General features: G+C 32.8%; 1 protein-coding gene across 1 annotated transcript in view; it reads left to right on the plus strand.

Annotated features, from left to right (window-relative positions):
* The window catches only part of LOC126883417 (uncharacterized), a 75,877-nt gene that overhangs the window by 43,342 nt on the left and 5,175 nt on the right, over positions 1–27,360 (plus strand). Inside the window, exons 3-4 of the mRNA XM_050648963.1 lie at positions 24,834–24,838; positions 24,960–25,162. Coding sequence (XP_050504920.1) covers positions 24,834–24,838; positions 24,960–25,162 — 208 coding nt within the window. The remainder of the gene's footprint in view (positions 1–24,833; positions 24,839–24,959; positions 25,163–27,360) is intronic.

Consider the following 27,360-nt stretch of genomic DNA (forward strand, 5'->3'; position numbering starts at 1 on the left):
ACCTAACTTTTTTATTATCCAACATAAACGAATGAATCAAAAAACAGAATGTTAAGAAAACCTGAGGCTATAGTTGGGTTTTCATTTCAGTATTTTATAAATGCTAGAATATTCCACAAGGTGATGCGAACTTTGAGAAAAAAACACAGTTTGATTGGTACACCCGGTATACAATGAAAATTTACCTATTTAGCAACAATATTATTACAGTGGTGTTGCTAAAGAATCAGGCTATAACATGTTCAAAAAATCACTTAAATCGGCCAACAGGTTAAGAAAATATGAGACATCAAATATGACCAACTTTTTAAGTGGGCCGATTTCTATGCACGTAAGTTCAGATAATTTATCAATTTTTTGGTATCAAATTGATAAGTTATCTCTAATTGAATACTCTAAATGTATTCTCTGAAGTAAATGCAAATTTAATGTTCCAAGAAAAAATGTATTTCTATTTTTTTTAAGTTATCGAATGTTCCGCCAACTTGATTTCAAGCTAGCAGTAGTTCAACTTTAACATTGAACAGTAGTTCAATAATTATTGATAAAATATCAAATAATTGAATACCACAGTATTCTCTGTTCCAACAATATGTTAAAATGAAATGTTCCAACATTAAATTTAATTAAGAAGTTAATAAACCGTGGGAATTTTACCAATAATTACTACCAAAAGCAAATGCGATTAGAAACTCTAGAGCCATTCTCCTTCACTGCACAATAGAAATTTTTGTACCATATTCAGGGTTGACAATTTAGTAGATTTTCTACTAGATCTAGTAAAATTTCTTGTGGTTTAGTGCAGCGGTTTTTAACCACCGTGTCGCGACACACTGGTGTGCCGGAAGAACCTATCAGGTGTGTCGCGAGATTTACGAATAAGAAATTTTTATTTATATTTTTTTACTTGTTATAATATACCAATCATGGACTCAACCATTTTTTTTAACTATTAGGTATAGGTATACCACGTTATACCAATGAATAAAGTGCCTATCCGCAATTGTTTCCTCTCTAACTGTTTTTAAAATTTTTAACATTTTTACATTTTGACATTTTTAATAAGCTAAATTCTTTGAATGCAACTATGCAAAGACGAAAGGAAACCATAATATCATCAATTGATAAAATAAGTGCGTTCTCCAAAAAACTTACATTCTGGAACTCGGTTATAGAAAAAAAAAACGATTTGACTGCTTTTCCCGAAACCTCTATAACTTTAATTAATTTGAAATCTGAAGAACAGACTCTACTAAAGGAGATCATGAACGAGCACTTATGTAAGTTGCAAGAAGGGGTAACTAAATACTTTCCCCCTGTCTTGAGTGCTAACTGTGAATGGTTGATTGCATTTGACGAGAACAACTTAAGCAAGGCAGAATTAACCTGTTTTCAAGGAACAACTTATTGAAGTGTATTCTGGCACAGTTTTTAAAATCAAAATTTAGAGAAGTAGCTCCGGATGTTTTTTTATTTCAGTTAAGAATGACTACCCAGAATTAGCAAAGAAAGCAGTATCCCTTTTACTGCCGTTTTCGACCTCGTACTTATGTGAATCTGCATTTTCTGCGATGAAAAATATAAAATCTAGCTACCGGTCTCGATTATTTGATGTGGACAGCGAGCTGAGGGTGTGTCTGTCTACAATTCGTCCTCGGATAGAAATACTTTGCAAAAGTCATCAGGGTCAAATTTCTGTTTTGTTTTTTGCTTGTTATGTTCTTACGAAATAAAAAATAATATGCTTAATATATTCATCTGTACTTACCTACCACTAGCAAAAATTTGTACATATAAGGGTGTCGCGAATCTGTAAGGAGTACGTAAGTGCGTCGCTGAGTAAAAAAGGTTGAGAACCGCTGGTTTAGTGGGAAAATTTTAAATCTAGTAGATTTTAGAATCTGGTAGAAAATATAGTAGATTTTAGTAGTAGAACATGCGATAACTTAAAAAAAAGAGCAATACATTTTTTCTTGGAACATTAAATTTGCATTTAATTCAGATAATACTTTGGCATTCAATTATAAATGATTCATCAATTTTTGACCTACTGTTCTGTTAGCCTGATTATCGAGTTAGCAGAACATGCGATAACTAAAAAAAAAGAGCAATCAATTTTTTCTTGGAACATTAAATTTGTATTTTATTTGCACTTAATTATGGTATAAGAATAACTGTGTTCTGCTGACTTTGTTCTGCTAACTTGATGGACGTGGTTTGGTTGCACCTCAAGGTAACTGTTCAGAGCAGCTGCCTCGAAGGTCACAATAGCCATGATGATTGCCAACCGTCGTCGCGGAGATGACAGTTAGAGAAGAAGACCTTTACTTGTAAAATTTGTACAGTTCCGTCGCTAATAACCATTAAGTGGATTCGACTTTGCCTTAACCTTCCGATGACCAACCTTTTTTGAAGTTATTCTTCTTTAGGCGCGATTGAGAGTAAAACTTCATAAATCTGCGCGCATGCGCACACAGACAGTAATAGTTCGTTGCTAATCTTTCAAGATAGGTATGCATGTATCTGTATCAGCGCAAATAAGTCATTAAAAGAATATATTAGTGTTTTTAGTAAATGTATTATTTATTATAATATTTGGATTTGTCTTTCTCTGTAGTAAGATAATAAAATATTATGTATGTAGGTATAACATTTTTATATGTCTATTTGCCACCGTGTTATGTAATTATCTCCGAAACTTACGTGTCACTTAAAGAAGCTCAGCGGCGTAGTTGGTAGAGCGTTGGGCCAATGATTGGAAGGTTGCGGGTTCCAATCCTGGACGATTCATATATTTTTTTAATTTTTGGTTGTTTTAATAAAAATTTTTTGAAAGTGGTAGATAAGAAAGTTAGTTTAATATTTAAATAAAATATAAATAACCTGTTAAGTATATTTACTTCGTTGAAATTATATAATAGAAGAATAACTTCTTACGTGCGTACAAAGTACACACACACTCTTTTTTTATGGCATGGACTTTATGTCATTCAGCCAGTCACAACATGAGTATTAGTGTCATGTGTAGTGTGTATGTTGAGTAAGTGTCTTGTTACTTTTCAAAGTCGACGTCATTAGCGTAAAACTACTTGGAATTACACATAATAGATGGTATTTTACTAAACATCAACTTCAGAATATAGTTTTTATTCGTAAAATATAGGGAATTATTTTATTTCAAAATATGAGGATATCTAGAACGATATTAAAGTCAAATAAAAAAAAAATGAGTTAAAAATTGAAAATACTTTTGAATTTATTAAAGAAAAACATACGCTGGGGTCACAATTTCCCCCGCTTGGTCATCCGAAGGTTAAAAAATCCATAGTTGTTTGATTTTTTAGATTAAAACGATACTAACATTAAAAAAATAGCTTTATTCCTTAAATTAAACTACATAGAATTAAAAAAACCGTCCATGGAAACTTTGTTCCCAGAACAATTATATGCGTATATAAATAAAATAATTTAGCTATTAGAATTCACCTTGGTACGGTCGTTTACAAATTAGAGGTGTCATATTATTGGAAGTACATACACATAGCTAATAAAATAATACTATATACTATATACAGTGATGAGCGTGCTAACAACCGGCAAAATAATGCAAAAGATGGAAAATAAAATACGTTGTGAAATAAAAAGAGATAAAACTAGTAGAGCTGGGAAATTATCGGTAGAAACCTATAATTTACATTGCAGTACATTACCACTATGGATAGTTTCTACCTTTAGCCGTTAGCTAGTTGACTTCAGTCATAATTGTGACGTTCTTCCTAATCTAGTTTTATTAGATTATGCATGTCTTTTTTTCATTTAGTTTATTGACCTCCACCTATCTGACTATTTGGTTATCTCATCTTCTCGAAATAAAGGAAAAATCCCTTATTCACCCACATTTAGGAGTTGATACGGGACAAATACAACGAAGGTAAAAACTTTTCTCGCTCAGGAATAATAGGGATGTTCACTAATTTTTAAATATAGTTAAATTCAATAGATTACAAGGTATATAAAAACGTAACAATCATAAAACTGTTTAAAAATGTATATTTTTTAAGATAAATGAGTTCATAATGTTGACTTTCTTGGAGGCTAGAAAAACGGTACCCTGCGGCGAGGCTACGGTCTGTGACGTCAGCAGTCGTAACGTCTTGGATCGACGACTAGTTTTGTATACTTATTTACGAAGTGTATTTGAATGTGCGCAGTTTTTTACGTATTTAATTATTAAAAATAAAGCCAAATAAGTGGTGTTTTGTTCCTGGGTGTGTAAATACATGAAAAAAACAGTTCTGACAAGATTTTTATTACCGTTCCAGCCAATTTAAAACAGAAAAAGAAATGGTTTGTTGCAGCTAGAACTTAAAATAACTAACTTAAAGAACTAACTTAATAAAATAAACATTATAGAAGTTTTCCAGAGACTTTCGGCCCTTGGTAATAATGTAATTGTTCTTTCTGCATTTACATTTTTAAAAAATAGATACTTATTAGTTTTCTCAGGATTCGAAAAAAATGAATGAATTTAAATAGCATTGGACCAAGATTTTGCACCTACCCCCTTAAAGAGTAAATGAAAAAGTTTCGGGACCTCAAATTTGTATTCCTTAAACTGGGATATTCCTAAAAACGGGATTCTAATAATACATACAGTAAAAGTAAACCTTGAAATAACTACATGTGGATGTAGGTATGACTTTATATTATATTAATTTAGTGAAAATATTGGTTGAAATGAAAATGTATAATACCCAAGTTCAAAAATATATTTTACCTTGGAACAGTTGTCAACTCGAAATACGAAACAACCGAAATAAGATCTAGAGTTGAAAAGGACATAGCAACATTTAACAATATGCATGAGAAATATTTTCACCCATTGCGACATAATATCTCTCCCACTAAAAATGCGGCTGCTAAAATGTTATTATTTCCGGTCTTGCTATATGGCGCAGAGGCCTGGACAATAATGGAAACATTAATGAAAAAGCTAGAGGCATTCGAGATGTGGGTGTACCCACGTATCCTCAAAATATCCTGGGCGACCCACACCAACGTACAGGTATTGCGTCGAATGGGAAAACAAAAAGAAATCTCTTTTACAATTAAGAAACAAAATCTTAAATATTTCGGTCATATCATGAGGCATGATAAATATCGTATACTCCAACTGATAACGCAAGGTAAAATAGAGAGCAAACGCGGACCCGGAAGAAAAGACACTCATGACTTAAAAACTTACGCCAATGATTTGGACAAAAATCGATCGAGTTATTCAGAAACGGCTCCAATGAAATTAAAATTGCCATGATGATAGCCAACGTCCACAACGGACAAGGCACATGAAGAAGAATAAAAATATTTTTAATACATCTAACCAAGGTAAAGTAATAACCAGCCAATGTATGTATACAATATGCATGCGTACAATGCATGCATACAACTTTCTCTATTTTTTTTTGTGGAGTATTAAGCATTTATTTTTTTAGCTTAAAGAAGACATGGAAAATTATATGGAATATACACGCAGTAAAGCTGTGGGAGATTTATTTTTTTACAAGATGCCAATAAATCATACACCATTGTTACATCTACACTACAGTCGGTAGTTTATACGAATCGGCTTTCTGAAAACCTTCTTCCCTTTTATTTGTTTATTTTTGTAAAACCCAAAATATGTCCTTACAAACAGTCTATCCACTTTAAACTAAACAAATTCACTATAAAACTCCACTTTAACCCTGATAAAACAAGAAGAGAACAAAATAAAATGACCTGAAACGTCAAACAGGTAAACAGTAACACTATGAGAATGGCGCGCGCTTGGGGTATGCAACTAGTGACGTCAGGCCAATAGAGAACCGTTCTTGAAATTTAAAATAATGCTACATTTCTAATAAATATTTTTTATAGAAAGGCTTTTTCAATTTTGTTGAAATTTTGGACAATTATTCCTAGGGTGTTTCTTAATCGTTTTACATGTTTGAAATGACTTTTTAATTTTTTGTGAACATCCCTATTGCCGATCACTACACAATCTGCTTCTTCTTCTTCCTCTTCTCCTTCTTTGGTAAATTGGCAATTTTGATTTGTCATGGGACAAATACAACAAAGGTAAAAACTTTTCTCGCTCAGGGGCAACATGTCATGTTAACGTCATACGTAGTAATGAGAAAAGCAAAATATTGGAAAGAATATAAGAAGCGAAAGAAAACTAGATCTCAATAAAATATGTGACTTTCAAAGCGATTCATTTAATTGTTTAAATTTTATTCAATTTTTTATCCCAGAGAGCTTTTTTTGCTATAACATAAGTCAGAAAAAAATAATGTTAGAACTATTCCACAGGTGTAAAATCAAAGATCATGAACTAAACTTTCAAATTGGTTTAAAGAAAGTAAATGAAAAATACATTTATTAGTAATAAATAATTATGCAAAAGTATCGTCAATTTTTCCTTATAAATTTTTGAATATTTTTTTTTTCAAATAAATCTATTTTTTTACCGTTTTTAGGTGCACAACTTCCAAGTAATGTTATGTAATATAGCATAATTGATCAAAACTTAATAATAAATATATACTTATAATTTATTATATAAAAAAATAAAAGGTTTATAAGCAAGAATTGAACATACTTTTGTATAATTATTTATTACTAATAAATGCATTTTCATTTATTTTTTTTAAACCAATTTGAAAGTTTAGTTCATGATTTTCATTTTAGAGGAGTGCATTTAGATTTTCACTTCGGAAAAAATCAAACAAGATAAAACTTTTTGTAATTTCATTAAGAAATGTTTAATAAACAACATATCAAAAAGTTCTACTCGAGAAGTGGGTGCTTCATTTTTTATTAAACAAATGAACAGCGAAGTTAGATGTTTTTTTAAATAACTCCGAAAATATAATTTTTAGAAAAAAACTGACTTGACCATTGAAAAATTCAGAAAGTTTTACAAAAAAAACCTTATATAAAGATTTTTCTAAAATTAAATCTCTAGCTTCTGTAATTTTTTATTTATAACGCTAAAGTCACCCTTCTCACACACATTGGCGCAATGTAAACTAGCGTTGGAAGAAGTGCACGGTTGAGTTTTTTTAATGTAATTCTTTAACTAATGGATCAAAAGAAATTTTACAAATTGGACATGAAAGAAGATAAAATAAGCTATCTTATGGTTGTAATAAAAAGAAATAAAATGTATGGACATAAGTACGGTGTGGGCGGAAAGTGAGACTTACATGAATTTTGTTTAAAAATGATTTAAAAATGTGTAACTAATACAATTTTACTTACAAAGCTCTCAAATTTGCACAACTTACCTCTCAATCATCTTAATAAACGATGTTTCATTCAAAAAAAATCTCAAAAATTTAATTCAAATAATACGCTGTCTCAAAAATGTAATTTTTGAAAACTTCGTAGTTCTACAGAATTCCCACCATTTTAAGACGGTATTACTCAAGTTTGAATAAATCTAATACAATTTTTTTAATATTTTTTTAAAGCCTAGGATGTAATCTTTAAAAAACACTGAATTATTTTAGATTAAAAATGAAATAAACAATTTCTTTTTGAGAAAACTAAGAAAGATAACAAAAATGTAATACAAAAACCGAAAATTACCAGCTGAAAAAATGTATATACAGAGTGATCAAAACTTTTTTCTGTAAAACTTACCTAAAATTAAGTTAATAATAAGTTTCAAAAATAATAAATGTTCAACAAAAAAAATTTTTTTTAGCTCTTATACAGTGTGTCTGCGTAACTTGGAACCTATTGATAACTTTTTTAATATCAGTTTTACGAAAAAAAGTTATTCTTTATAAAATACTCTGCATCGTATATAACATAAGATGCAACCATCAAATATCAAATTTTGTTAATTTTGTACGAGGTATGTCAAAAAATATGAATTTCACTCAAGAGTAAAGTACCTTTATATTTCACAATATCGAAAATTTTTATAAAGAAAAGTTGTTTGGAATTAAAAACTATGTTCCAATATGTAATTATATCCTTCTAATCGAAAATTTGTTTTTTTTAATATTGTTTCAAAATAATTATACCAAACATCATTAAATTTTCACTTATTATTTAAGATAACTGATTTATTATTAATTTTATGAAGAAAGTTATTCGTCATAAATAGCTGTGCATGGTCTAACACTTAATATGCAAATATAAAATATTATATTTTATCAATATTATACGAGGTATTATGTAAAAAAATTGCATAAAAGTGTAATTGCATATTGACACATCGTTTTTAATTCTGAACAACTTTCCATAATAACAATTTTCAGTATTATGAAAAATATAGTTATTTTACTCCTAACTGAAATTTTTATTTATTGACATATCTTGTACAAATCTGATAAAAATTGATATTTTATGATTGCATTTAAAGTTTTAGAATATGCAGAGCTTTTTACTAAGAAAACTTTTTATTTATGATTCCATTGCAACAATTTTTTGAATATTGAAGAGATAGATTTTGAATAATTGGTTCTTTCTTTCTAATACATTTTAATTTTTAATATTTTTTTGAAAATTATTTGTTTATCTTTTTTTTTAAGAATGAAATTCCATATTTGTTTGATTGGATTCTACTTGTTTTTCATTTAAATATCCGCCATTTTGGATCCGCCATTTTGAAATTTAAATTTTTAATCTTTAATTCAGATTCAACCAGCTGTTAAAAATAAAGACATTAAATGTTTTAGAAAAATGTTCTTTTTTATGTTCTTTTTAGAAAATCCGCATTTTGGATCCGCCATTTTATAGTTTATAATGTTAACATTTAAGTTAGGTTTATCAAAGATCTCAAAAATAAATATATGTAGAAATAAATACATTTTGTAAAGAAATTATGATTTTACAACTATTTTTTTAATTATCCGCCATTTTGGATCTGCCATTTTATAATTTAAATTATCAAAATTTGATTCAGGTTCAGCAACCTCTCAAAAATATCCACATATATGTAAACAAACACGTTTTATAAAAAAAATTCGGATTTTACAACTGCTTTTTAAGGAATTTTAGGAAAAAATCCGCCATTTTGAATCCGTCATTTTGAATTTGCAAATTGTAATGTCACATTCGGGTTCAGCATAATCAAAACTAAAATAAAAACATTTTTTATCAAAGTAAAATGTTGAATTCACCCATATTCTTAAAATTATTTATACAAAGCAATTGTTATTGTTTAAACAATTAATAAACAATTAGCGGCGAAATTTGTGAGTAGAACTTTTTACTTTAACATGTATATAAACTAACAAAAAAAGTTTTAGAAAAATATAACCTTGTTTGAATTGTATCTTCTCGTTCTAATTGCACTCCCCTATTTTACACCTGTAGAATGGTTCTAACATTATTTTTTTCTGACTTATGTTATTGCAAAAAAATCTCTCTGGGATAAACAATTTGAATAAAATTTAAACAATTGAATAAATCGCTTTGAAATTTTTGTCACATATTAAGCACCAAAGAACCCTCATTTGACAAAAATTTCAAAGCTGTACACTTATTTTTACAATAGTTATTGCGAAATTATTTTTTTTTAAATTTCGACTTTTTACGCAATTATATTAACAAAAATGAGTGTATTAAACTTTGTAATAAGCCATTTTAAAGTTTTTTCCATTCTCTCGAAGATGTTTGTACTAAGAAAACCCCAAGTCTTACTGTTTTCCATAAATTTGAAAAAAAAAAAAGAAAAAATGAGCCTGGACTATAAATGTCTTTGATATAGGTATATGTTATAAACGGATACTGAGAATTCCATGGATACAAAAAGTTATTAACAATGAGGTACTTCAGCGCATGAGTAAACAAAATAAATTACTAAGTATGACCTAAGAGAAGAAAATACAATGCTTGGGTCATGTATTCTGATGTAAAAGATATGAATTACTCCTAATCCCATTGAAAAGTAACGTATAGGACATACATAGGTCAATAGATAAGCTGCCCAAAGTCATGATTCCATGAGTTTGTTTGATTTGGAACCTCTGAAATCAGATGGCGTAATTCGAAGAGCAAGTATATTTTAATTTAAAACACAATTTAAAAAATAGACGAAAACAATAGAACTGTGGATATTTAGTATAATAATAAATAATAAAACTCATCTATCTACGTTTTAATTTATTCGACCATACCATAGTACAGATTGGCCATGGCCAGATTTATTTAACATATTTTTTTATTATTCACTCATTTATTTACATCTGAAATAAAATTGGCCTTGTTTTATTGTTGATCTGTGTTAATTCTTTAAAAAATATTCCAATTAACATTTTATGAATTATTATATAATATTAATTAACATATTAATTCCTTGGTCGAAGATTAAAAAAGTGATTCTAAGAATCATTATTTATACATTACTTTAAAAAATTAGACATCCAATTTTGTTGTAAAAAACCAAGGTCGCTTGGTTCAATCGAAAATAGTTACGTAAATGTAAACAACAGGACCATCATACGTATTCCTTTTGAACTTGTCATAAAATGCTATAATTGTGCTAAGCTTACGTTGTTGCTAACAAAAAGTTATTAAGATGATTACTAAAAGGAATAAATATGTCGTTAGCTGAATCAAGTAGGGGAGAGTTGGACAAAACCGGGTACCACTCCAAAAACCGTCTGTATCTTTTGCTATGTGAGAGTAGCAAATGTTTGCTGCAAATTGAAATATTCTCAAATGACTTAAGTTTGATATGCCAATGTCAATTTTTAAAAATATTCTTAGATTTTTAATTTTTTTTATTTTTATGAAAATTCCACACCTGTAATTTTGAACCAATCAAAATACGTTATTTTGACAGATCACCATGGCAACGGAGGTATTTTATCGGAAATTTTTTGCTCGTGGGGTACCCAACAGCGAATTATAGTGGAATTTTTTTGACGTTTACAATAACAGAACATTTTTGACAGACTGGTTTTTATTTGTTTACATAATTTAGTTTTGATTCATTTTCTATCACTTGTAGTTACTCAAAACTTATGTAAAATTGAAGAATATACTATTTTCTATCTTGAAATGGTATTCCCATGCAACTACAATGAGTAGAAATTACGAATTTAAAAGCCTAAATAATTGCTGACAAAGCTATGGCGCGCTATTAATCTGTTCATGCAGCTTCGGATTTTCAAATGCAAATTTGGTGTGGAATTTTCTTACCGAATACCACGCGAAGTCAAATTAATATCCGGAAATTTTTTTTTGATCATGAATATTTTTAGAAAATTTCCCTCGTCTGCGACTCGGGAAATTTTCAAAATATTCATGATCTCAAAAAAATTTCCGGAAATAATTTGACCTCTAGTGGTATTACTAGTGAAAATATTGCACAATACCCGATTTTGTCCAACCGGTATTGTTTAGGCAATACGTAAAGTATCCTTAACAATAGTAACCTATACTTATTGTACGGTTATAGAGTATATTCCCATAGGTAAGCTGGTTAAGAGTAGATAACGATTTTTCATATGTAATTTAAAGTATTATCTGCATAAATGGCACAAAGAATATTTGCTACGAGAGGTATATGGTTCAAAATGCATACAGTATCACGACTAATAAGTTATGTTCACATACATGTAGAGTACTTACAGTTTTATTCCTTGATGACGTGTCACATCAGAGCTCTGATTGAATTCCATAATCCATTTGGTTCATTTGTAAGGCACTCACTAATACGCTAAATAAATCATCGTCGATAATACTGAGCAGATTGAATTATCTGAGCGGTATAAAACGATAGCAAAAAAAGCCGGTAAAATGCGGCCTTTTTACGAATAGCGGGAGCGTCGATAGATTAGAGATGATTCTCGTTAGGAAGCTTTTGACGATCTGCCCCGGCGAGGGGTTCAAATGCGAGTCTCAACAATAACCTGGAGTTTCCAGAAAGGTTACATAAATACTACTTGAATTTTAAGTAATCAGTAGTACAGGGGCGTAACTAATTATTTTAGTGAGCCGTGTATAATATATTTATTGTACATATTGCCGGGGGCGACAGGCGAGAGAGATGGCCTATATCACCTCGAAGAGAGGGGATTGGCAAAGATGTGCACAACGATAAGAAATGTTTGAAGAAATTAGAGTTTATATACACAAGGGGTAACAACGATAAAATGGAGGAAAACGATAAGTTTTCCCCCTAGGGATAGATTTTAATCTTCCAGGGGAATCACAGCGATTTTCGTAATACCACGAAGAAAATCACCGTGAGTAGTGTGAATCTTGACAGTACGAACTAGACCATCCTTACCAGGCAATACATCTATTACCCTGGCAGTTGGCCATAAGAGTGGAGGAGTACCATCCTCCTTCAACAGAACCAAATCCCCGATCTTGACAGGGTCAGTAGGGTCGGTCCATTTATTTCTTTGCTGCAGGAGGCAAAGATAGTCTTTTTTCCACAATTTCCAAAATTGCTGTTGAATTTTACTAATACGCTGAAAAAGATTCAACCTATTTTCAGGTATCTCTGAAACACTTGGTTCAGGGGGCGCGGTTAAACTTCTTTGAACTAAGAAGTGAGCTGGAGATAGGAAAGCGAAGTCATTGGCGTCAGACGACATCCTAGTGATGGGTCTCGAATTTAGAATAGCCTCGATTTGGCATAATACTGTGTTAAACACTTCAAAGGTGAAGTGGGAATTTCCTATAATTCGATAGAGGTGATACTTCACACTCTTTATTCCTACCTCATGGAGGCCGAATTGATGGGGGTTGCGGGGAACACCCATCTTGAAAGTTATGGAGTTTTGAGTACAGAATTCCTTAATCTGTTCCGAATTATTTTGATTTAAGAAAAAATCATAGAATTCGCGCATTTCATTTTTTGCCCCATGGAAATTTGTGGCATTGTCGCTCCAAATAATACTGGGCGTGGATCTTCTGGCAATAAACCTTTTCAGAGTAAGAATATAGGCTTCTGCGCTTAATCCTGTGACGAGTTCGATATGAACACATTTAGTGCTCATGCAAATGAAATAGGCTACGTATGCTTTGTAAAGCGGTGCCTTCCTCAAATGTGAGGACTTAATTAAGAAGAACCCCCCATAGTCCACTGAGACGACTTGGAAGGGTCTAGTGGGGAGTACACGATCGGGATGCATATCTGCCATCTGTTGAACAGAATTGGGTGTCATGAATCGGAAACAGTTTACACACTTACGAATTAAGCGTTTAATCTGTCTTAATCCGTCAATTGGCCAGTACTTCATTTTGACATACGAAAGTACTGTTTGCGCGCCTGAATGTAATAACTTATGATGAGCTTGAGTCAAGATTAGTTCTACAACTCGACATTTAGAAGGAAGTAGAATGGGGTGTTTTTGATTATACGATATGGGGGCGTGTCGGAGACGTCCTCCCACACGAATCAGCCCATCATTATGTTGTAGGAAGGGGTTGAGTTTACGAATGGCTTTATTGGTCACGAGTTTAGCATTTTTCAATTCAAGAATCTCTTTTTTAAAGTAGATACTTTGGATATACCTGATGATCGCGTGATCAGCGATCTCCATTTCGGGTGGCGTCAATATATCCGTATCTCGTGGAGAGTTATTTATTTTCTTTTTAATATTACTGATGAATCTAAAAAGATAAGCGACAATTCTTTGAATTTTACGAAAAGAAGAAGATTTAGCGAATAGATTTTCAAAGGTGTCGTTGAGTTCGTGATTTGTTGCTATGTTTGAGACAACTAACTTCCTTAATTCAGGAAGATCATCCTGAAAATGAGGAATTTGATGAAGAGAAAAATCGATGGGATTGTCTCTAATAAAGCTAGGTCCGCATAACCAGTCTTCGGTGGTCTGGGGATTATCAAAGACATTTATCCCTCTGGAAGCGGGGTCAGCGATGTTTTCGTGACTTCTGACGAAATGGAAATCACAAGGAAAAGTTTCCAACAAGGAATTGACCTTTTGAATTCTGTTTTGTACAAAAATGTTCCAAATGTGTTTTTTAGAAAGTATCCAAGACAAGGCAATTGTAGAGTCAGCAAAGAGATGAGATGAAGATATACTCAAATTTTTCTTGAAGATGTGAAAAAGTCTATGAGCCAGAGTGACTCCCAACACTATTCCACAAAGTTCCAATTTGGGGATGGTGAGTTTATTTTTTAGCGGAGAAATTTTGTTTTTAGAAGCGATAAGCCGCGACGATACAGAAAAGTCTGAGTATGTCGCTTTGAGATACACACAAGTGCTGTATATTTTTTCCGATGCGTCGGTGAAAATAATTAATTGAACATCAACAACTTTCTTTTGTAAAAGTAAGCATCGAGGTACCTTGACCTCTTCTATAGTTTTGAATGTCGATAAGAGGTTTTGCCAATTTTTCATAATGATGGGTGAGTCAATGGGTTGATCCCAGTCCAATTTCTGGGACCATATTTCCTGTATCAAGAGCTTAGCGTTCACAAGGACAGGGGATAACCATCCTAGCGGGTCATACAAAGTAGCAATGTAGGAGAGAATAGTACGTTTAGTAACAACATTAGCCAATTTGAAGATAGGAGTTTTAAACGAAAAGTGGTCGCGTTCTGAATCCCAGAATATGCCTAAGACTTTATCAGATCCCGTGAAGTTAAGACTGACTTCAGAGACGGGATTTAAATTGTGTTGAGACAGAAATTCTGAAGAACTGCAGTTCCACTTGTGGAGGAGGAAACCATGGGTTTCTAGCAAAGAAGTTAATTGTTCGAAAAGACAACTTAATTCATGAAGACTGTCAGCACCGCTGATCAGGTCATCCATATAGATAGATTCTTGCAGAACACTAGTAGCAAGTTCGTGGGTATGTTTGTTGTTGTCAGCGATGTGCTTGATAACTCTTTGAGCGATAAATGGGCTACTTGGGAGCCCGAAGGGTAATCTTTGAAATTGATAGCACCGTAAAGGCTGCTGAATATTGTCCCTAAAGAGAAAATTTAACAGAAATGTTTCAGTGGGACAAATGGCGATTTGTAGGAACATAGCCTTGATGTCGCCTACTAGTGCGAATTTAAACTGACGAAACTTAGCGAGAATGTCAAAAAGTTCATGTTGGACGACATAACCTTTGTCTATGACGTCACTGAGGGAGATTCCCGTAGACGATTTATTGTTTGGATCGAAAACTATACGAGTGGAAGTAGTAGAGTTGGATTTGAAAACGGGAAAGTGAGGGAGAAAGTAATTAGGTTTACCTGAGTCATTTAGCATTTTTAACGGCACTTGAATTATTTGTCCGTTATTGAGATATTCCGATATAATGTCCTGATATTTTTCCAATAAATCAGGGTTGAGTTGAAAACGTTTCTCGAGACTGAGAAAACGTCTTTTTGCCGAGAGAAACGAATTTCCCATGTCTATATCTTCGATAGGGAGTTTGAGATTGAGTGTGGACTCATATCGTCCATTGGGGAGAACATTAACATGTTTTACAAAATTAATTTCAGCGGGGTGATCATTAATGAGATCGGTGTTCTGAGGAGCGGCTTCTTCCAGCTCCCAGAATTTTTGTAAATGATCGGATAGTTCCTCGTTGGACACTACCGGCTCATTTACGGCGGAAGGAGTGTTATGAGAACAACAAGTAACGAGAGAGTTTGAATAAAATTCCAAAGCCTTTTTAGTATTTTTCGACTTAAGAGCAAAGTCTGGAACTGACCCTGATATCGTGTACCCGAGTAGAGTGCGTTGAAGAACGGGAAGACCTTTTCCCAAACGAATTATTTCAGGTTGAATGATATCGTTATACAGGTCTGCACCGAGCAGGATACCAATTGGGGATGTTACATGGAACATCGGATCACCTAATGGTATCTCTGAGGGTATGTTTAGTTTGCTCGCCGAAATAGAAATTTGAGGAAGCGGATTTGTTATCTTTGGGAGTACAGAGCACGAGATGTCAAAAGGAACGTCGTTAGCGACAGCGAAAATTGTTGTATCTACAATAGATTGAGACGAGGATGAGGTGGAGTTAATTCCATTGATCCGTAATTTTCCATCTCTAGTGGTGAGTGACAGTTCCTTTACGAGGTCAGCACTAATAAATGAAACCTGTGAGGCCGAGTCTAAGAGTGCCTTTGCGAAGACCCTCTTGCCGCTAGGAGCGACAAGATAGACCTGGAGTGTGCTTAATAACACCAAATGATTATCAAGCGAGGCTGCAGATAGAGCCATTGAATGTGGAGTCGAATTTTGAAGATTAACTTCCGTTTCAGGAGCTCTAACATGTGAGGGCCCCTGTTGTGAATTACCCTGTGTATGGGAGTTATTTGAGATAGCGGTTTTATTATGATTATTTGAGTTGTGTTGGCCAACAGCCGCGGAAGGGTTACTATGACCCGTTTTGTCGAAATGGAGCAACGTGTGATGACGAGATTTACAAACTATGCAAGAGAATTTGGATTTACACTGATCGAGCATGTGAGACCCAAGACAATTAATACAAAATTTATTTTGTTTGACAAAACTAAAACGTTCTTTAGAATTCAACTGCTTGAACTGAGGACAAGAGTAGATCGAGTGAGAGTCGTTGCAATAGGAACATTTCTTAGGACCTAAGCGAGGCGAAAGGTTACTGGTAGAAGTGTCTGAGGCTAGGTGTAAAGAGTGTCTGGAAGTAGTAGTCGATTTTGGTTTTGATTGAGATTGAATATTCTCAAGATGAACAACGCGTGTCTCGATTTCCCCTAGAAAATGGACAAAATCAGGGGTAGCTTGGCTACCACCGGATTGGAACTCAAGAGCCCTAATGGTAGGTGCGTCGAGTTTCTGAGTAGCGATATGTATGAGAAGTAAATGCAAGAGATCTGAAGGGGGCCTATTCAAGTTCAATAGGGCCTTGAAATTATTTGACATGACCGTATGAAAATTTCTTAATTGTGAGTGATTTGCGTTTCCAGAAATAGGAGGCGCATCAAGAATTTGAGAGATGAGAGTTTTGATAAGCGATTTAGAGTTGGCGTACCTTTGTGTCAGGTTATCCCGGGCTATTTTGTAATTGTCACCTGTGAGTGGGATATGCTCGAGAAGCGTCAAAGGCTCGGAAGTTAGAAAACTTTTGAGGTAAATGAGTTTTTCCAGATCACTTAATGTAGTATCAGATCCTATTATTGTATCAAAGGTCTCAATGAATGAATTGTATTCAGTAACTAAGCCACTAAATGGTTTTAACTGAATACGAGGGAGGTTTACTGTTCGTTGCCTAGCCATAGACTGTGAGGTTAGAGAAGAATTAGGGTCAAATTGGAGGGAGGGGGTAGCAGTCACATTAGAACTTTCAATGACCTCTAACCTTTCTTCCAATAGAGAAATTGTATCCAAATATTTATCAAAAACCACAGAGGAATCAGTAGAGGGGGTAGGTTCCTCGGGGATCGTCTCCAGCACATTTTGAGCATCGCGGAAAAGTCCGTAAGAATGTTTGAGTTGTGAAATTATTTCACGAATTTTATATTTGTTTAGAGAATTAAGAGTTGTGGGAACCGAATCAGCCAACTTGGTTATATCAAGTTTTGCGGTGAGCCTCTGTCGGTTATATTTTGATCGGTCAGCCATGTTGCGAGAATGTGAGATTAGATAGATTATTTGCAAATGTCTAAACCTATAAATCGATGCGAAAATGAGAGAATATGTACAATATATTATATATTACACGTTTAATAGTGTGAGATTGGCTTAATAGTATCACCCTGTATGAGCGCAGATTAGTATATGAAATGCAAAACTATAAAATTTCAAAATATATGCAATTTTCCAAAATGGGTATTTTTCAGCAAGTGTGAGACACCCTTAACAAGTATTTAAATTAATTAAATTGAAGGAAAAAACAATTATTTATTTTCTATAGTTTTCTAGAAGTGTAAAATGAGCTTAAGCGAAGCTAAATGTAGCAAAAACTTACAATTTATGCAAGAAAACAAAATTATTTTTAATAATTTTTGTAACCTGTGAACCAGGCTTAATCGGATTCAAAATTATAAATTTAATTTAAATCAAAAGGTTGAACAAACAATGTTAAAATTATAACACCCGTACTATCAGCCAAGAAATGAGTACACTTTTTGTATACTATAAACAGAAAAATATATTTACGAAAATAAAATAATGTAATATATGCAAATATTTTTTCATACAAACAAAACGACTCCTTTATTTGAACAAAGCAAGTAGTTTCTGAAATTGCACGTGTAGACCGGGCTTAACAACCTACCAGCTATTGTAGAGACGTGCTGGGTTAAATACTGAGAATTTGAGTGCAGAAAGAGAGGAATATTTTATTTTTGTGCCGGGGCGGCGTGGCTTGGAAATTTCCAAATGCAACAGAAAGACACTATAAATGAAAAACCGTTATTCTCAGAATAGAGATTATCAAAATATGCAAATACGAAGGACCTTGAGGATTTAATTAATAAATAATTAATATGATACGGCTCGATGGAACAGAAATGTTTAGGCAATACGTAAAGTATCCTTAACAATAGTAACCTATACTTATTGTACGGTTATAGAGTATATTCCCATAGGTAAGCTGGTTAAGAGTAGATAACGATTTTTCATATGTAATTTAAAGTATTATCTGCATAAATGGCACAAAGAATATTTGCTACGAGAGGTATATGGTTCAAAATGCATACAGTATCACGACTAATAAGTTATGTTCACATACATGTAGAGTACTTACAGTTTTATTCCTTGATGACGTGTCACATCAGAGCTCTGATTGAATTCCATAATCCATTTGGTTCATTTGTAAGGCACTCACTAATACGCTAAATAAATCATCGTCGATAATACTGAGCAGATTGAATTATCTGAGCGGTATAAAACGATAGCAAAAAAAGCCGGTAAAATGCGGCCTTTTTACGAATAGCGGGAGCGTCGATAGATTAGAGATGATTCTCGTTAGGAAGCTTTTGACGATCTGCCCCGGCGAGGGGTTCAAATGCGAGTCTCAACAATAACCTGGAGTTTCCAGAAAGGTTACATAAATACTACTTGAATTTTAAGTAATCAGTAGTACAGGGGCGTAACTAATTATTTTAGTGAGCCGTGTATAATATATTTATTGTACAGGTATGATAAAACCGGGTAGTAACTTAATTACCATGTAAAAAGACTAATGGGCAGAAAATAAAATATTTATTAAAAGTATGTGAACAAAAATCGAAAATCTATGAACAGAAGTCACAAATAAAACTTCATCTACATCATCATATGCACTACAGGCGTCATAAGCCCATTTGGTGCAAGGCACATATTTTATCCAGCCTTCCTTCGCATTATAATTTGAAAATAGTTAATTGTAATATAGACACGCATCGTCATTATTATCTTCTTCCTCCAAACTCTCCTAATTTTGTTTTTGGTGCAGCCCTTTTTACCAGTGGCGCACCTAGAATTGTCCTCTAGGGGGGGTTTTACACCTAGAAGTTTCCTCTGGGGGGGGGGGGGTTTACTTGGACACAGAAATTTTTTTGTATAGTTTGTTAAAGACCAGTTACGTTTTCCTACTTTTCTTTATATGCCCTGGGAGGGGTTTTAACCCCCAAAACCCCCCCCCTGGGTGCGCCACTGCTTTTTACCACGTTTTTCTTTTTTTTTGTCCAGTTCATTTAGTTTTAATTTTTTTACGACTGGATATTTTTTTAATTTTTCCTACTAGCTTTCTTACTAGCTTCTTCAACAGAAGAAGCCACATGTTGCAGTTAACTAAAAGCAAAAAACCACTGCAGAAACTGGAAGTAACAACAGGTCTGATAAAATCGGGTACCCGGTTTTGTCGATTTTAGGACTACCCGGTTTTGTCAAACTCGTAAACAAGACATTAAATGTTATTTAAATTTCTAAGTTATGAAATATTATTCAAAATGTTTAGCCAAATTAAAGGTAATATACTAGGTTACATGTATTAAATTTTGAAATGTCCATTAGTTATTCATTAGAGGAGAAAACAGCTATAAACTTACCTTCAAAATCGAGTTTCCTGCATCAAAAAATAGGTGAGGTCTTACTGCTCCGGCACAGATTACTCAAATGAGGTAGAAATGAATACATACGACTATTGGTGATGAAGGGACACTAATTTTAACATTGTCTAATAGATAGCAGCAGACAGTTAGAAGAATTAAGGGGTACCCGGTTTTATCAACCTACCCGGTTTTGTCCAACTCTCCCCTACAATGTTTGAATATAAAATTAAAATTAAATTGGCTGGATCTGAAAGTAAAGAAACCAGTTTATGTATACATACACCAGCATACTGGGTGCTCAAAATATTAGTAACTTACATTATCAGTATGATTCTGATAATATACTTCTTCTTCTTCACGTGCCATATCATCTATCCCAGCGGTTCTCAATCTTTTTGAGTCATGTACCATCTAAAGTTTCGTTTATTATATTTCTATATTTTTAGATTGTATAATCAAGGCTTACTATGTACTACTATTTTTAGTTTTTGTGTGTTTTGTGTACCACCGCAAATAATGATATGTACCACCAGTGGTACATGTACCACAGATTGAGAACCGCTGATCTATCCGACTATCCGACGTTGGCGATCACCGTTGCGGAGACTTCTCGATCTTCTGCAATATGGAATAGTTGTCCTGCATTTGATATATGAGTCCATTCACGAATGTTTTTTTAACCAAGAAACCTGTTTTCTTGCTACACATCTACTTCCCACTATTTTGCCTTTAAGGATCGGTTCTAATATTTTATATCGATTTCCCCTCACTATATGTCCCAGACAAGACATTTTCCGGTGTTTAACAGTCTTTAGCAGTTTTCTTTGTTGACCCTCCTTAGTAATAATATATAAGCACTACGAGCCTAGTAGGCCCATGGCTTGATGTACTATTCTTTTCCACTTCCTTTTGTCAGTCGCTTTTCTTTCCCAGTCCCTTACGTTAATTCTTCTTATATCTTCTTTAACTCCATTACTCCATCGTGGCCTCGGTTTTCCTCTTCGCCTTTTCCCTGCCAATGCACTAGATAGTACCATTCTGGGCATTCTAGATGGAATCATCCTCTGCATATGGCCCAACCATCTAAGTCTTTGCGCCTTAATTACTGCTAATATGTTAGGATCTTGATAGAGCTCAGTTAGTTCCTTATTTGTTCTTCTTACCCATTGTCCATTTAAGTTTTTCCCACCGAAGATTTTGCGCAGTATGTTCCTCTCCCAAACTAATAACAACTCTTGGTGTTTTTTTGTTGCGACCCATGTTTCAGAAGCATACGTTACTATCGGCCTTATTACGGTCTTGGAAGTTCTTAGTTTTGCTCTTCGTGATATATTTTTACTTCTTAACAACCCATTAAGAGCAAATATAGCGCGGTTGCCCGACATAATTCTCTTTTGTATTTCTTCTTCACAGTTAATATCTCTTGTGAAGACAGTTCCTAAGTACTCAAATCTCTCAACTTCTTCGAATTTATACTGTGTTCCCTTCGCTGTTGTCATTGTTACGTATTGCTCCCGAAAGAATTGCTTATTTGTCCATTCCATATACTTTGTTTTTGCTTCATTTATATACAATCCTTTGGTTGCTGCCCTCTCCTCGAGTTTCATGACTGTTTCTATAAGTTTTATTTTGCTCCTAGCCAAGATTACCAAATCGTCTGCGAATGCCAAGCACTGATGGTTTTTGTGGTAGATCAGACCTGTTCTATTAATGTTTGCTTCCTGTATAACCTTTTTCAGTAATATGCTAAACATTATAGACGATAATGGATCATTCTGCCGCACTCCTTGTTTGACCTCAAAGCTTTCTGTTATAGTATTGTTTATCTTGACTTTATTCATTGTTCTTTGGTGAGTTAATTTTATAATTCTAATAAGCTTTGGAGAAACGTCCTTGTCTTGCAATGCTGTGAATAATTCGCTTCTTTTCACTTACTTATTGACTTTAAACAGGCTTTCGATCGAGTGACCCTCCTTAGTACTTTTTCATTAAATTTTCTTGCTGTCCAAGATATCTTCAGCATCCTTCTATAAAACCACATTTCCGATGCTTCAATTCTGTGGTTGATCTATACTTTTAACGTCCACACTTCTGCACCACACAAAAGTAGAGACCAAACATAGCACTTAACTATTCTTTGTCTTATTTCTAAACTGAGATGATTATTGCAAAGAAATTACTTAATTTTGATAAAAGTAGTTTTGCTATTCTATGTTTTATTTCCATGTCTGCATCTAGATGGAATGGTCCTTTATCACAGTTAACAAATATGTCATTATTTGAACTTTTTCAAGTTGAAATCCATTTCATTGAAGCTTTGCATCTGAATGTGAGTCACGACTAATAACTAAAAATTTGGTTTTGTTTGAGTTCATTTTAATGCTCATTTCCTATCCTACCTCGTGAATATGATCAAGCAGAATTTGGAGACCTTCAATATTATTTGCCAGAATTACTGTATTGTCTGCACATTCAATCACATTATGTAGTTCCCCGTTGATTTTTATTCCATATGACTGTCTCTCAAGTGCCTTCTTAAATAACCGGTCCGAGTAAACATTGAAAAATGTTGGCAACAAAATGCAACCTTGTCTGACTCTTCGTTGTATGGAGATGTCATCGGTGTAGTTAGCACCAATTTTTACGATAGCTGTTTAATTCTAATACAAATTTTTAAAGACACGAATATATTTATCATCTATTCCTATATTTAGTCCATTCTGTAACGGTAAAATATTGCAAAACCTCTAAATTTTAAAGAACCGCTTGGATTGGCATGAAATTTGGCATACACAAAGCTAACAAGTCAAAGAGAAAAAGTGATATTGTGCCGATATGTGCTTTTGCCCTGGGGGTGGTTTTCAGCCCCTCTTGGGGGTGAAAAAATATTCGTCCAAGGAAAGTCAGGAAATGGATAAACTGGCTAATTTTAAGTAACTTTTCTTCTATAGAGTTTTTTCACTAAATCAATACTTTTCGAGTTATTTGGCAGTGAATATGTTCATTTTTCCAACAAAATAACCACGCTTTTAGACGGTTTTTCGTAAATAACTCAAATAGTAAGTATTTTGTCGAAAAAACATTCTTAGCGAAAATATAGCCTGTAAAATTTTTTACAAAATGGTGTATATATCGCGTCTCTACACCTAGTAGAAGCAGAGTTATAGCTAATGAAAAATAGGTTCATATTCGTCAAATTCCAAATGGAATATTTTAACGTGAAATAACCAAAAATTAAGCACATTTCGGGGAAAATTCATTACAACTTATTTAAAGTGTTTAAAAAAAGCTTCATTTTGTTTTATAAAAAAAAATTTTAACATCAAAATTAAACAAGTTACGCTCAAAATAAAGTTAGTCCCTTTTGGTTTTGGTAAAAAAATCGAGAAAATCACCCCCTAATTAGTATCTTAAATGAACTTAATCGTTACGACTTCACAAGTTTCTTGACTCGTGTATATATTGTTTATACGATCTGTAAGTCTCATCGGCTCAAAGTCCTTATTATTGAAAGGGCTGTAGTTAAAAGGGGTTGAACGAGTCACTGATCACGAATGTATGCACATTTAGAAACACCAAATCTTAATCAATTTTTGTCTAACAGAAAAACAAAAAAATACATGATATTCAGAAAAGCAAATCTGACTTTTTTTGTTTTTCGAGATTTTTGGTATCTCTAACAATTTTTAAGTTATTTTGAAAAAAAGCATATTTTTCAAAATTTAAATTTTTAAAAATTTTACTTTGAAACCAAATTTTTTCAAAAATAAGCACTTTGAATCGATGAAACTTACAGATCATATAAACACAACATAAGTAAAATAATTTGAGGAGCGGTAACGATTAATTTCATTTAAGTTGCTAATTAGGGGGTGATCTTCCCGATTTTTTTTTGCAAAAACAAAAGGGACCAACTTTATTTTGAGCGTAACTTGCTTAAATTTAATGCTAGAAACTTTTTGTAAAAACAGAAATAAAGATTTTTTTAAACACTTTAAAAAAGTTAAATTGGGTTTTCCCCAAAAAGTGCTTAATTTTTTGGATATTTCACGTTGACATATTCTATTTAAAATTTCTTGAATATGAATCTATTTTTCATTGGCTATAACTCTGGTTCTACGAGATCCAGAGACCTAAAGCGTACACCATTTTTTTTACTTTTTTATATTCAATATTTTTGCTAAGAACTTTTTTTTCGACCAAATACTTACTTTTTGAGTTATTTGCGAAGAATCGTCTAAAAATGTGGTTATTTTGTTGAAAAATGAACTTATTCACTCGCAAATAACTCGAAAAGTGTTGACTTGGCGGAAAAGCCCTATAGAACAAAAGTTACTTAAAATTAGTCAATTTACTCATTTCCGGACTTATTTTGGACATATATTTTTTCACCCCCAATAGGGGGTGAAAGTCACCCCCAGCGCAAAAGCACACATCGGCACAATATCGCTTTTTTTCTTTGACGTGTAATCTATACGTATGCCAAATTTCATGTCAATCCAAGCGGTTCTTTAAAATTTAGAGCAAAAACCGTGAAAGAATGGACTAATTTTTCAGTGTCTGCATTAATCTTACATGATGTACTTTACAAAATGTCTTTTCAAAGTCCACGAAACATGCAAATACATCTTTTCTTTGGTCACGGCATTTTTGTAATAGGATGTTTAGGATGTTTAGCAAAAAGTGCCTCCCTTGTTCCCATAGCATTTCTAAAACCAAATTGGGTATCTTTGAGATCTTCTTCGCACTTTCGTCTAATTATGCTGTGAAGTATTCTTAGGAAAATCTTAAAAGTATGGCTCATTAGGCTAATTAATCGACATTGTCTTTTTAGTTTCAGTATTTTCTCAAAATCAATAAACATTTTGAGAATGGACTCGTTTGAGTGGCCAACTCTGTATAATATACGTAGTTTATAATTAGTTTAATTATCGACTTATTCAAATAAACCATTTTTCAGATAAAGATTACAAGAACCTCCATACAAGAGTAACTGCTGAAATATTGGGTACTGCTCTACCTTTCCCTGGAGTTGATGGTCAGTCTGCGTGTCCCAATTTATACGAGGAAGACAAGACTACGAAAGTAAAGGATTGCGAAGTTAAAGCAGGAAAAAACTACTATTACAAAAACGGTTTTGAGGTTTTAAGAATTTATCCAAGGGTAAGTATTACTATATTGAATTTTTATTTATGCTTATGTGCAGGGCCCCCGCAATGCTGAGCTGTGCCCGCGTGTTGGATATATTTTGGCGCCCTTTAAATATACAGTGGAACCTCGATAACTCGGATTAATCGGGACCGCGACCGATCCGGGTTATCGAAAATCCGAGATAGCCGGAGAATATGGTAAAAATTAATAAAATATGGTATACTTACAGATAAACTCCGTTGGAATTGAAATAACATGAAATATATTTATAAATATGCACAGTACCTACTCATTAAAATTACTAAAAAAACACCAAACCCAAACGTAAGCAAATGGAAGCGAACAATACAAGACACACAATACTAAAGACCATTGTTTATAAAAGAATTTTTTAAATAGTCTTTCCTAAACAATGCTGACAGTTTGAAATAAAAAGGAATAGATACTACAGACAGGTGGCTGTTGTTTCTGCGGCGTGTGCTATGAGTCATTTTTAATATCGTATACATATTGTAGTTCAAATTACACACATAGGTACACATTATCTCTCAAATATTATATTACATACATTTTTATTGTTGAAAGATTTGTCTGATAATTAACTATTTTGATTGGAAATAAGCCACAATTAAATTGAAAAATACAAAATATTGAAAATCAAAATGTTTATCTGATGAAAATCGGTCCGGGTTAGCCGGACTTCCGGGTTATCGGGGGCCGACTTATCGGGGTTCCACTGTACCTCTAATTATGAAATAAATCTAAAAATTTTTATTTTTTACTCCTTTTACAACGGAAATTGCAAGAACTCAAATTTTATTTTTTTTGTAACTAATTTACTGATAATGGCAAAAAAACAAATAAAACTTTAATATGTATATTAGTTAAGGGCGTAGGCGTAAAATTTCGGGTCAATATGTTTAAAATGCATTCATTTTTTTCGAGTCCTGAGAAAATTAATATGTAAGAATTTTTGAAAACTTTTAACGCAGAATGAAAGATTACATAATTACGTATTTTTTATGGGAAATAAGCCACAATTTTACTAAAAAATGAATTTATTAACGTTTCTTAAATATTGGAACGCAACTCATAAATATTGGCGATATCATTTTAAAGTCTTCTACTTTAAAATGTATAATATACATCTGAATTGCCAATATAAATGAGTCAGATTAAATAAATTATTAGAAGAATTTTTTTACTTAGCAACAACATGTTTGTTTTATTTTAATAGTATTTTGTATTTTGACAACGAAACCCGATTTGGGCTTCGAAACGTTAATAAATTCATTTTTTAGTAAAATTGTGGCTTATTTCCCATAAAAAATACGTAATTATAAAAATGCCACAAGGAAATAGCTTCAGAACAACAGAAAGATTACATTATTACCGAGGGCCGAAGTCCCTTAGAATGACCAAAAAGTTCTTTTGAATGAGATATTTGAAATTAACAATTACGCTAAATTTTCTTTTTTTTTTTCACCCCTGTAACTTATTAAAATAAACATTATAGAAGTTTTCAGGGACTTTCGGCCCTCGGTAGTAATGCAATCTTTCATTCTGCGTTTAAATTTTTCAAAAATTCTTACATAATATTAGTTTTCTCAGGATTCGAAAAAAAAATGAATGCATTTAAAACACATTGCCGCCAAATTTTGCGCCTACGCCCTTAAATCTAGAAATCGATATCTTAAATCTAAATTGAATTAAATGGGTGTTTTTCTAAATTTGACGGCAGCAAATTCGTTTATAATATCTTTAAAGTCAATTCTATTGACGAGCTCTTGCTCGATGGTTAGTTAATATTACCAAACCAGATAATCTTTCCTGTACCGTAGTAGGTACAGCTCAAACAATTTTTAATTAACTTTAATTTTGAAAATTATCGCTCACCAGAAGCAACAGACACCGGTAAAGTGAGGTTGATTCTTCGTGAAACAGTGATATTTGGTAAAGATGAAGTTAGATTATTTCAAATATATATTAAAGAATATAAGTGGATCTGATGAGTTAGGTAATTGAAGAATTATAAAGCTTTTATCTCGCTAAATAAATCAGTTGCATCAATCTTTACCTTTACCTCCGTCTTTACTGGATCAGTTATCTTTTGTTGAAGAGCAATACAATGTTTTAAAATATCATGGACACTTAATGTAAAAATATCACTGAAAAAACCAAAAACATTATCATAATAAGACATCGTATCA

Source organism: Diabrotica virgifera, chromosome 4 (assembly GCF_917563875.1).
Source record: "Diabrotica virgifera virgifera chromosome 4, PGI_DIABVI_V3a".
NCBI lineage: Eukaryota > Metazoa > Arthropoda > Insecta > Coleoptera > Chrysomelidae > Diabrotica > Diabrotica virgifera.